This window comes from Helianthus annuus, chromosome 11, assembly GCF_002127325.2.
Source record: "Helianthus annuus cultivar XRQ/B chromosome 11, HanXRQr2.0-SUNRISE, whole genome shotgun sequence".
NCBI lineage: Eukaryota > Viridiplantae > Streptophyta > Magnoliopsida > Asterales > Asteraceae > Helianthus > Helianthus annuus.
In genome coordinates, this window is record NC_035443.2 from 139,291,740 (window position 1) to 139,304,497 (window position 12,758).

Sequence of the window (12,758 nt, forward strand, 5' to 3'; positions counted from 1 at the left end):
GGTCAAGGAATGTGCTATTGTGTCATTGAGATTAAACACAAAAGGCTAGTGTTTAATTCACTCAACGTTGGCTCTGATACCAACCTTTCACACCCCAATTTTCCACGTGTCACCGGTGGGCCCGGTGGGGAGTACGTGACGTAGTTGATATCATCATAGTCAAACCACACAATTTAAATGCACAGCGGAAGCAAAATATATTACAATCCGATATGAAGTAATATCCAAGTATTACAAACGGAAAGTAAAAGATCCACAGGCGGATCGCAAAATAAAATAAAACATTGTTCAACAGACTTCAGGCATCTAAGCTTGCGAGACTTCTATTTGATGCTAGGAGAGACCAGCCTATTACGCGTAGTACCTGCACTTAGTCTTTTTGGGAAAATACGTCAGTTTTAACTGGTAATTACAATTTAACTGACTCATTTTGAAAAGGTTTTAAAAATTGATTTGAATGCCCGAGGCACAAAACATTTTATAACTTGGGACAATTATTTGCCTATAATCTTGTAAAAGAATTACATGTTTGTTAGCGTTCAGTGTCCGGGTCGTGCCGGATTAAAGTTTAATAGACACACCACATAGTATAGTTCCGCCACGAGATTTCCTCTCGTACCGACTGTTTTACTTTATTTAATGCACTACGGGTGTACGCCTACACCCGTATGCTAAGGTCGTGGCCATTCTTTGAATGATGCCAAGGATATCCGGGACATGGTCATTAAGCCCCCAAAGGCGTTATACAAACAAAACAGCATTTTCAAACGGGTTATTTGACTACTCTTAACCACCGACCGGTTAAGGTCAATTACCCGACCAAGCGGTATTTTATATACCGTATCCCAAGCCCGTATAGGGAAAATAAGTTAAACGTATTTACCTGAGCAAATTTATACAATTTATCCCAGCCGTATACCACCAAGCAAGTACAGATAGCTTTTACTGGGCTCCTAAATCTGGAACGAAGGTTTTTAATAACCTATTAGAATCCTAACGGGTCTTTTAATTTGGCCTAAGCCTAGACCGGTTAGTTCTTAAATGAAGATTACGGTTTAAACGCACGATAAGGCGAAGACCGTTTTAGAATGTGGTTTTGACCCAACAAGCTTGCATACTTGTTTAATTTGGGTAACTTAATCACATTCTGGATTTCGAGACTGAAATGATATGGTTTGACCCGTTTCGGCTAAATTGGGTAAACTAGTTACATAAGCCGATCCAAACGCGTAAAGTGCGTAACGAGTAACCATAAGAGTCATATACAAGTTTCCTAAGTTAATATGCCTTAAATATGTTGTGATATCAGTAGGGTATCTTCCGTTATGCCCAAAACAAGTTTAAGACCATTTTATGCCCCGAAGGGGTATTTTGGTCATTTTAAAGGTTGTAAAAGGGTTTAAATAATAACCTGAGTTACAGATCTGATTAAATCAGTAAATTTACTTAATTTACTAAGTTATAACAGTAGGGTATTAATCCTATGTGAAATTTATCAATCTTAATCATTCTAGACACCGTAGGGGCGTTTTGGTAATTTCACATATGCTTAAAAGGTCAAAACTGGAATTCTGATCTTAAGATATTCTCCTACTGTTTAAAATATATAATCTTACTGAATACATCAGTAGGTTTCAACCTCATATGCTTAGTTAGGTTCTAGCACATACTTATGCGTTAAGAACGCTTAAAAAGGAGATTTGGAGCCATTTCCGGGTTTTATATAGAAAGCTGATATTTTTTTTAAAATTCCAGAAGGCTCAAAATAATTTATTTAACATATTAGATCAGTAGAAAAAGGTTTGGGGTCAATCGGATTTATAAAACTCATTTAATAGCTTAAAAGGGCAAAACCGGCATTAGCCGAATTAAGCTTAGAACACTAAGTTATGCTCAGTCTAAAATTGAATAAAAGTCTTTAAAAATCCCAAAATATTATTTTAATACAGTAGGTATAAAGTTTTATACAAAAATTTGGGTTTAGGTAGGCTATATGCAATTTGCGCTATTTAATTACTAAAGAAGCTTCTAATTACGCTATTGAGCATAACTCCTAATCTAGACCTCAAACTGATGTCAAATTTTATGGACAAGTTTATAATTCAGTAGTGAAGGTTTCTATCCTCTCACATTTTCAAAAATATCGTTTTAAGGTCAAAAGGGCATAACGGTCAACAATTCGGCATATAACGGAAACTTGCAAATGAATAGGATAACTAAGGATTCAGGTTGTATAACCTCAGAGGGTTACACTAACCTATAACATGATCCTAAAGGAATCCTAAGGCATATCTAAATAAGTCTAATTCGGGTCAGAACTGAAAGTCAAAGCAAAAGTCAACTTTCGCGACTTTCGGCTCCGAACCGGGCCTATACTTAGAATTGTCGGGTTGAATCATGCTTAGACATGTTCAACTAATATTCACCAAGTTATTAATGTGGCAAAACTGATTTTATGACTTCTAATTTAATAGTTATGCATTTTGTTTAAAACTAACCCGTTTGACTTTAAGTTGACCCGACAATTAAACTAAGTAACGTGGTAATTAGGAGGCGCCCTTTTAAGGGTTAATTACCTACCTAATTACGGTCACGTAGCCATGTTCGTTGCGAACCATGGCTTAGCCGTTTAAAAGTCAAAGCGTTTATCGAAACGCTTGACCTTACGGCTATAACCGCTAAATAATTAAACTAGGCACGAAAGGGGACTTACGAAGGGTCCAATGGACTCAAGGAGGTTCTCAAAAAGGTTTCAAGATCCTCACAATTCAGAGAGCAATCAGATTTGAAGGAGAGGTGTAAATGAGAGCCAAAATTCAATGGGTATATATAGGTTTTTGAGGACCGTTAGGATCGTTTCTTGATAAACGTGATCACATCTAGACCATACACCTTTACCCCTTGTTTTAGCAATCTATGGGCTGCCCAAGGACTGAATAAAACCATTTGCAATTGATTAAAACAGCTGTAACAGCTGGTAACAGCTGGAAATCAAGTTTCTGAAATGGCAGTTTTGGTCCCTGCATGCTTCTAGCCCCTTTCTGATGCGTTTGAGGCCCGTTAAACCATTTTTAAGGCTATAAAATGATGCCTAAGCATAGGGAATATGAAACATGCTCAAAAATATGCTGAAGTCGGTTTGTTTGGTCGTACGGTCACGTTGTTCGGCTAATTACGACGGAACACGGACGGACGCGAAAAACGATTCAAACGACGCGATGAATGGAATTTTATCATGGCAATCACTAAAATAAAATATTTTAGTGCTTACATAAATTTTTGGGTGTCCAGGGATATTCAGAACGCGAGATATGCGCAAAAGTGCAAACTTGTGCACTTTTTGACACTTTTAGTCCCTGTATGACATAAAAGTTTATTTTTGCGCACCAAACACCTCTAATCCTATACCTAAGCTATATATAGGATAAATAGGGTATGTTTAACTTATGAATATTCCGTGAGGTCCGTCACCATACGATTCGACCTCCTTTTGCAGTTTGACGCAATTAGTCCCTTAATTGCGCAAAGTAGCGCGAAATGCCGTTTAATGACATCTAAGCCTTCCATGGCCCATATTAATCATTCCCAAGCATATACTTAAATATTACTATCCTCTCGTTCGCTTAAATGGTCACAGAATGGCGTAGATTCAAAAGTTGACGCTTTAGGCCCCTCTATTGCGCAAACTTGCGCATCTCATCATTTAATTGCATTGAAGCCTCATCTAATCCATATTAGGCATTCTTGAAAGTATTATTAAACATCACGATGCTTCGGGTCCACTAAAAGGTCATTCAGAGGTATATTTATACATATTGACACTTTTAGCCCCTCTAACTTACAAAGTTGCGCGTATCTTTACTTATGGGCATAAAAACCTTAGTTGGCCATTACTTGGCATTCCCGAGAGTATAATTAAATATCATGAGGCTCTCGGTTTGTTAAAACGTCACTCAGAGGTATGAATTAACATGTTGACGCTTTTAACCCTTCATTGCGCAAACTTTCAATTAATTATGCAAACGGCTACACTTTATCATCAAGTGGCACATTTGGGAACATCACCATCGTGAGAGGTTATTTAGAAACTTATTTTAGGTATGCTAACACTTCCAGTCCTTTCAAAATCAAAGTTTTCGATTTTTTGAAAAATTCGTCCCTAAACTTCGCTGTTTGACTTCATCAGGGTTCATTACACGTGTCAATACATCATTGGACGTGATTTTACGAGGTGTTACAACTTAAAAGCCCTTCTCCCGGGGCAATGTCTCTTTCGAAAGCAATCCCTTCATCTTTTATTCCACCAAAGTTTGTAACACTGCTTCAAGCTATTGACATTCAGACTGATAGCAATCCCTCCCATGAACACTTTACTGAGAGTGTTACTTCAACAATAACTATGTCTGAACCTTTTCAATTACCTAACCCAGAAATAGTTGAGGAGGCTACACCTCTTGAATTTCAGCAAATTTTTGATGATATCAGCTACTACAAATGTCAAATCCACTTATTTACATTTGGACAGTAGTTTCATTAGTCAGACTCCCTTGAAGGCAACCACTGCTATATCTATCAAGGTATCCACTGGTGAGTTCAAGTTAACCACGGGTGAAATCACTAAGGTAACCACTGATGCAGAGGGAAGTCCCCAGAACCAAGAACAAGGGGCATCTGCTAATGAAAATTTGGAGATACCTCCTCTTTCAAAAGCAGATACAACCACCTCTGGTGGGAATTCAGATGATCCTATTAAGTTAGGTGATGGATTAAAATACCAGGATTTGACGGACAGTATATCTAACTTGGAAACAACTATTGCTGATATGAAAGATCAATTGAAGTAGTTGGTGGATGCTTTCAAAAGTCGACCTTCTCATCAGCAGTTATGCCAAGAGCTTTGGAATTCTGTACAACCCATTCTTGCAGTTCAAAGGGAACTGGCTGAGATTCAACTTAATTCCCACATGAAGCTAATTAGAGTTATGGTTGAAGCAAGATACAAAGACACACAGGCTGACATCAAGGGCATAAAAGAATGCATTGCAAAGTTAACTAGTACTACCCCTGCACCTGTGTTTGAAAAAGATGATGAAGATGATGCTGAAAAGAGGGAAAAGGATTCCATGAAAAACTTTGGCAAACCAACACCGAGAAATCAGCCAAAACAAAATCCAAAGCCTGCCAAGCAAACTTCTGCAAAATCTCCTGGAAAATTTGATACTGGTAAAAAAATTGGAATTGAAGATACCGTCAACAAACAGACAGATAAGGAGTTTGAATGAAAGCAGAAGAGGAAGCATACAAAAGAGGAAGATGAAGTTCTAAATATTGGAACGTCAAATAGAAGAAAATCACACAAACATAATGAATCTCCTATTATCATGTTTCCCAAACTAATATCAGCACCAGAAAAACCAACCACTGCTGCGAAACTTAAAAGCACTGCTGAACCTAGGAAGCCAGATTCTGATACACTTAAAACAAAACTCTCACCAGAAAAACCACATGTCAAAAAGCAGAATACAAAATCCTCATCACCACTGCCAACCTCCACTGAAACAATTGTTGATGCAACAAATGTTTCAACACATGTTAAGACAACAGCGGTTGAGACACCAGTTGTTAGTCAATCCACTTTTGGTGCACTACATCTGTTGACTTCGTCTTGGATCGAGTCTTTGTCTTAGATTGTTAGATCAGGGCGCGTTTTACGAGAAAATAGGAGATTGTATGTGTTTTAGTTGATAGTTTCGCTTATAGTGACATATGAGTAGGTTCACTTATGTGTCAACAATAGTTCCGCTTATACGACAAGTGTTAGGTTCGCTTGTGTGTCAGCTGAAGGTTTCGCTTATGTGACATGTACATTCAAGCGAAACCTCAGCAACTATATATAGCCTTATAAGCGAATCATTTGTAACGACCTTGTAACTCGTACCGAAGTGCTGCCGGATCGAGATTTGAATGTAATCAGTGTCAAATCAATGCAAAAAGGTGTTTAAAAGTAATTTGCAAGCTGTTTCTACGTTGATTACTTGTTTTCCGCACCTGTAATTGACGAAAAATCCTCTGAACGACTCGTTCGGGTCTAGACACGATCCTACAAGTGGTATCAGAGCTTCAGGAGGAGGAGTTCTGCGAAAAATAGCTGAAATTCGTCAAAATTTCTCACTTCTACACCTTCTTTCTTCAGTTCAGAAAGTTTCACCGGTCAAAATCAGCTCAAAATCTCACGGATTGTGCGTAATCAGATATAGACAAATCCTGGAAAGTTTGGTGTTAAAATTCGGATTAAAAATGGGTCAAAACTGCTCGTGAATAGGTTCCGCTTTTACGGTCACTTCATAGATCCGCTTCAAAGAACGTGTTAGTTTCGCTTATTGTTACACGTTATCAGGAGTTCCGCTTCAAGAGACACATATACTTTCGCTTTTGTGTCACCATATCAAGAAGTTCCGCTTCAAGAGTTCAAATAGTTCCGCTTGAGTGAACGTATTAGGTCCGCTTATTGTTACAAAAGTTCAAGAGATCCGCTTCAAAGTTCAGTTAGATTCGCTCTTGTGTCAAAGCAGGTTCGCTTATTTGGACCAAATAGTTCCGCTTATTTGAACCAATTAGATTCGCTTGTTTGAACACAAGTAGGTTCGCTTCAGTGAACAACTTTCAGTTCCGCTCTTGTAAACAACTCTGGTTCGCTTTTCTGTCACATCAGAGATCCGCTTTTGTGAACATTTCAAACAATCCGGTTCGCTTATAAGGGCTGTTGTGAAATTTGATAAAATTTGAAAATGGACGAGGAATTTTTCAATGCATTCGCTACACCAGTTACCCCGATGAGTATTGTACAAAACACGATGTTGGAAAACGAAACGGGAACAATGCAAAAACCGCCCAAACTATTGAATATCGAGGAATATAAAGGATGGCAAGAACGGTTTGAAAATTGGGTACAAGCAAACTATTTAGATTCTTGGGAATGTGTGGAAACGAAGTATGTTAGACCAAAGAACGACGATGATAAGGAAGTTGCGATTAAAGATTTGATTGGAGATGATAGGAAGAAATACAAAAACGAGAAAATGATGCTAAGTTTGCTACAACAAGCCATAAAGGAAGATATTTTGGTGTTATTGCAACATAATGGGAGTTCATATTCGATTTGGAAAGCGTTAAAATCAAAATTTAAAGGAAGTGGAGAGATGGTTAAAAACAAGAAATCACTTCTAAAGAAAGAATTTGATTTATTTCGTGGATTGGAGAATGAAACTACAAAGGAACTCATTGAACGATATTGTAATTTGGTAATGTGCATGAAAAGATTGAGCATCACAAAAACAGATGATGAACTGATTGAAAAATTGGCTGATGCATTACCCTATGAAACTTGGGGAATGTTTTTGATGATGTTGAGGAACAAAAAGGGGTTTAACGATTTGACATTGAGCAAATTCATTGAAAAGTTGAAAGCTCAGGAAATGGAGCAGAGAAAGATTGTTAGAATGAAAGATTTTGATGGTGAACAAGATATTGGGTTGTATTACAAAGCAGGGGTGAACGTGAAACCAATAAATCTATCTCCAAAAATAGAGACTGCTTTCAATGCCAAGAATTCTCCTGGAGGTTCATCATCAGGATCAAACAGCAAAACAAGCTTCACATCCTTTCCATCTTTTGATCCAAACATCTCAGCAACGAAAAATGGGAGAAAACTTCAGTGCAATATTGTATTAAATCTTGAAAATAACCAAGAGTATTCTGAGGAAGTTGCAAAAAGTCTAATGTCTTTGTTAGGAATGGTTTTAGAATCTTATAGTTGTTTTGTTGCAGGTCGAATCGGAAATCCAATGCTAACAAAGGAAGATTATGACCAGATAGATGCTGAAGAAATGGAGCTGATGGACATAAAGTTGTGTTTGGCTAGCGTGTTACGGAGAGCTGAGAAATTCAAGCAGATCACGGGGAGAGATGATCTTCGTGAGGCTAATGTTTCTACTTTAGGTTTTGACAAATCTAAAGTTACTTGTTTTCGGTGCAGGGAGAAAGGTCACTTCAAGAGGGAGTGCACTAACCGTGAAGCAAGTGGAGCTCAGAATCGTTTCAACAACAACAATGATTACTATCGGAAAGCCATTTATCACCAAGTTGGTCAACAATCATCTCAACAACATAAACATCAAGCTCAAACTGCACATGGAAGAGATGTGATTGAAGATACTGGAAAAAGAGCATGTGTGGTTAATCAAGATGAAAAGAAGTCATTCAACTGGGATAAATATATTCCAGATAATGGAAAAGCTTGTTTGATTGATCAAGAAGACGAAAAGTTACCCGAGGGATTTAGCTGGGAGAATTTCTCCTGGGATAACTATATTCTTGATCAAGCTACAGCTCATACAGCTTTTGTTGCCAGAATTGAAGAAGACAGTGATAGTGATGATGGCACTAAGTATTATGCAAAAAGAATGGCTGAACATTTGAAACAAATGGCAGAAACTGATAATGAAGATGAGAAAGTCAAGAAGAAAAAGAAGAAAGTGAAAACACCGGTGAGCAGTGATGATGAAATAACTCCAGTGATTCGAAAGAAAGTGAAAGTTCCAGAGTTCAAGATTGAGGAAGATGCTGTTGCTAAGAAGAGTCCAATAATTTATGAAAATTGTGAAGTTGTGAAGAAACAAAATAGTTCTTTGATTCACAATATGAACAGATTAAAGGAATCTTATGATGTGCTCAACAAAGCGATGAACATGTACAATAACACAAGTGAAGAACAAGCAACTGCGATGAAGACACTTCAAGGAGCTTTCATGGTCAAACAAAAAGTTGTAAACAACTATATTGAGAAGTGTGCTGAACTTGAACAGAAATTGGAACTTCAAAGAATTGAAACTGAAAGAGTTAATCGTTTATTGAAAAGTTACTCATGTTCGTCTTATGTCATTGACAGGATTTATCTGACAGCTGAGAGCTTGAAGGCATTTGAGGACAATGATGTAACTGAAGAAAAGAAAGTTTCAGAAGAAAAGGTTGAAGAAAAGACTCCAGTGAAGAAGATTAAGAAGAAGAAAGACACTGAAAAGACGTCATCTGGTAAGAACCAAGGTGTCAGTTACAACAGATGTCCACCCCTGCTGGAAAATGGATATCTGGCTAGAAATCCAAATGATGAAAGAGTCAAAAAGGCAACAAATTTACAGTGGGAGTCAGAGTCGTCAGTAAACTTGCCAGATAGTATTGATGTTGTGTTTACATCGTCTGACACTGATCAACAGTCTCAATTAATGAAGAAAGTCGTGGATCATGTGTTAGAAAACGATGACATAGAGGAGGCAAAGTCGAAGTTTGCGTCAGAGTCAAAGTCTGGATCAAGTACTCAGTGTCAAACAGAAAAACAGGACAAAATAGTTTATGATAGAAAATTTCTGTTATCAAAATCTAATTTGGATGATGGATGGTTTAAAGTTGCTTACACTTTGAATGATTCTGACAAATTATATTCTGATGAGGAATTTCCAATAAGAGGTGTCAAAACTGAATTGATAAACAAGGTTTTCACACTCATAGAAATCAATATTTCTGAAATAAAAGATTTATGTCTAAATGAAAAACCTAAAAAATACACCTCAAGAGTACAACAAAGATTAAACAAGAAAAAGAGTTACGGTTCTGGTTCTGATTTCCAAAAGAGATCAAACCATAACGACAATTTTAAAAAGAAAGGTCTTGGTTTTACTCCTACAGAAAAACAGAAAAATGAAAAATATGTTCGTGATTTTAAATCCAAATTGACATTTGTTTCAGGAACGTCATCTGAAGAAGAAGAAGAAAAGAAAGATTTCTGGAGGCAGTCAAACAATGAATTCCTTGCAAAGAAGCAAGATGAATTGAAGAAGATGGCTGAGGAGAATACAGATACGAGAACCTGTTTCCTGTGCAACACTGTTGGACATATTGCCCGAGATTGTTCTAAGGCAATACAATCAAAACAGGGAGTATCTCGTAAACTCAAAGAGAAAGTGGTTGAGTTTGAACCACCAATTGATAGAACAAAGTTGTTTAAAAATTCTACATTTGAAATTGGTGAAACTTCAAACAAGTTTTACAAAAAGAAAGCTAAATCTGACAACCAGAAATGGGTTGTTAAGAAAGATGCTGAAAGATCTAGCGATGGTCAAAATCAGAGGAGCTATCTTCGGGCGATGAAACTGATTCCATAAAATTAGTTGAGCCACAAGTTGTTTCAAAATGTGAAGCTGATGTAAAAGATGAAAAATCAGTTCCGATTATGAATGATGAGGAGTTTCCATCACTCCGGGCTGAGAATTATAAAAAGAAAATTGGTAAAACTGAAATTTCTAACCAATATTATAATGATAAACAGGAATTTGATGCTGAGAAGGTCTTTAACCCCAAGGTAAAACATATCTTTGGAAAAATGATTGATCGAAAAGTCAAAGGGGTTAAAGAATTTTATGAGAAGAAAACAAAGAAAGAAAAGGTCGAACCATCCCTGGTTTGTGACTGGGATGGTACATATTATGAACAGTAAGTTTCAGGAATTGCCGGAGCTCCCAGGTTGGTAAGCGTGGAGCATGAATCGGCATCTTTCTTGAGATTGATTCGGTAACGTCAATCATACATATGGTAAAGAGGTTTGTTTGTATTTGTTGAACAAGTGGTTAGAAGATTTGATTGTGCATTGATTGCATATGGTAAATCAAGGACATTAATTTGTACTTGTATTTTCCTACAACTGGTTGGAAGACAATATGATGAACCACAACCCCGAACTTATGTATGATAAACCTACAAGTGGTAAAATCAATCAAACTTATTTTCCGGAAAACCCATTTTGATTAAAACAAACTTAAGTGTTTTGAAATCTAAATGGGAAAATAGTTTGTTGATAGGGGGAGTTCTGATTGTTTATGCCAAATGAATGGCGATTTGATGTGTTTTGATATCAGTTGTCATATTTTTGTATAGTTTGGTTTACTTTCATGTTTCTAGTGTGTCTAGAACTTAGATAGTTTTTCAAATTTCTTTAATGTGTTTGCATTTTAGGGGGAGTAGAAAATTTCAGGAAATCCAAATACATTAGAAAGTTTGAAAAATTTAAAAATGAGTTTTGTTGTGAAATAGAGGAAATGATAGTACATCAGTGGACTATCACGACACGCTAAAGAAATGTAAAGTAAAAATTATGATAAACAATCTTACTGCGGATGTGTCAGTAGGTTTTCGCACATTTAGTAAATTGAAACGAGATATAAACCTAATTCAAACTTGCTTGATTCGTGGGTAACTATTCTTGGATATATGGGTAACCCCCGAAATCTTGTTTGAAAGGTCCCGTATTCTGAGATACTAGGTCTTTATACTCAGTGATATCTGGGGTATTATCCTGGGACTTCTGTTGTATGGAAATACTGACCTAGTCCCCGGATAATGCTTTCTACAAAATGCTTGAAACACAGCATTGCCCTCAGCAAGCTGATGAAACAATAAAATTGATAGTCGCTGCTGTTGTAATCAAAAGATCCTCTAAAGGGGACCCACCTAAAGTCGAAGCCGTCATCTCTCTGCGTATACGGAAGTATCGACATGAGCTCTCACGGCCCTCGCACATAACCCCTTTACAGATATCATCTGTGGTATACTCATCTGTAAGACTGAATATTGGGATCTGGATACAGGGGTATATTCAAGTGGAGTGATACACATTTAAGTTTAAGTTTCTAAAACATTAATATCGTATCTCGAATCGATTGAAATTTGTGTGAAAATTTAAAATGGACCAATATACTGACAATCTAGGTAAATTGTTTAGAACTGAGAATGTTTTAAGCTTAACGGTGTTGATGATTTGTCACAAAACTGATATGATCCTCTTGCACAAACTCACAAAAATATTGTTTGTAAATATTTCTTTTCTGCAGTTTTTCTTGTTTTTCAAGTGGTGTCAGTTATTATCTTTCAGAAAATACAATAAGATTTTAGGTGTGTTTTAGCATAAAATTTTGAAAAAGTCAAAAAGATTTTCAACGACTGATATTGAAAAACAGATTTTCAAAATTCTAAGTGCTAAACATGATGAACAGATGGTTTGGGAGATTCTGATGTTTTGATAAAATGATACAATTTCAAGTGGTTCATCAGTATCTGATTGATAGATGTGTTTGTGATAGTTTATATACTTAAATGTTTGTCATAAAACTTATGTTTGTGGTAGAGTTTTATTCAGGAAAAGTCAATATTTGAGGGGGAGTGCATGTTGGAGCTGAGGAACTTAAAAGATGTCAACATTCAAGAGAAGAAGTTTGTTGGTGATAAAAGAGAAAGAGATGAAGATATATAGAGAGAAGCCCAAAGACTGATCAAGACTGAAGATGTGAAGACACAGCATTGTCGTGACTCAATGGACGACTCCGTCAACATCTGAGGGGGAGTCTATTGGTGCACTACATCTGTTGAGTTCGTCTTGGATCGAGTCTTTGTCTTAGATTGTTAGATCAGGGCGCGTTTTACGAGAAAATAGGAGATTGTATGTGTTTTAGTTGATAGTTTCGCTTATAGTGATGTCACACCCCGATTTCCACGTGTTTCACCGGTGGGGGATTACCGTGACGATGTTGGCAACAATATAGTCAAACCACCCAATTATATAAATGCACAGCGGAAGCTTAAAGATAAATATATAAACTTCAACCTCTGGTTGTAATATCAAATGTATTACAGAAGTCGAATATATCCACAGC

General features: G+C 36.8%; 1 protein-coding gene across 1 annotated transcript; it reads left to right on the forward strand.

Annotated features, from left to right (window-relative positions):
• Positions 1–6,878: 6,878 nt before the first annotated feature.
• On the forward strand, positions 6,879–8,965 carry LOC110907420. Its single transcript, XM_022152407.1, has 3 exons — positions 6,879–7,293; positions 8,296–8,534; positions 8,948–8,965. The coding sequence occupies exons 1-3, from the start codon at positions 6,879–6,881 to the stop codon at positions 8,963–8,965; spliced, it is 672 nt and encodes a 223-aa protein (XP_022008099.1).
• Positions 8,966–12,758: the final 3,793 nt, after the last annotated feature.

Coding starts and splice junctions, on each gene's coding strand:
- LOC110907420 (XM_022152407.1), top strand. CDS start 6,879: ATGCAAAAACCGCCCAAACTATTGAATATCGAGGAATATAAAGGATGG. Junction 7,294..8,295: donor GGAACTCATTGAACGATATT/GTAATTTGGTAA, acceptor ATAATGGAAAAG/CTTGTTTGATTGATCAAGAA.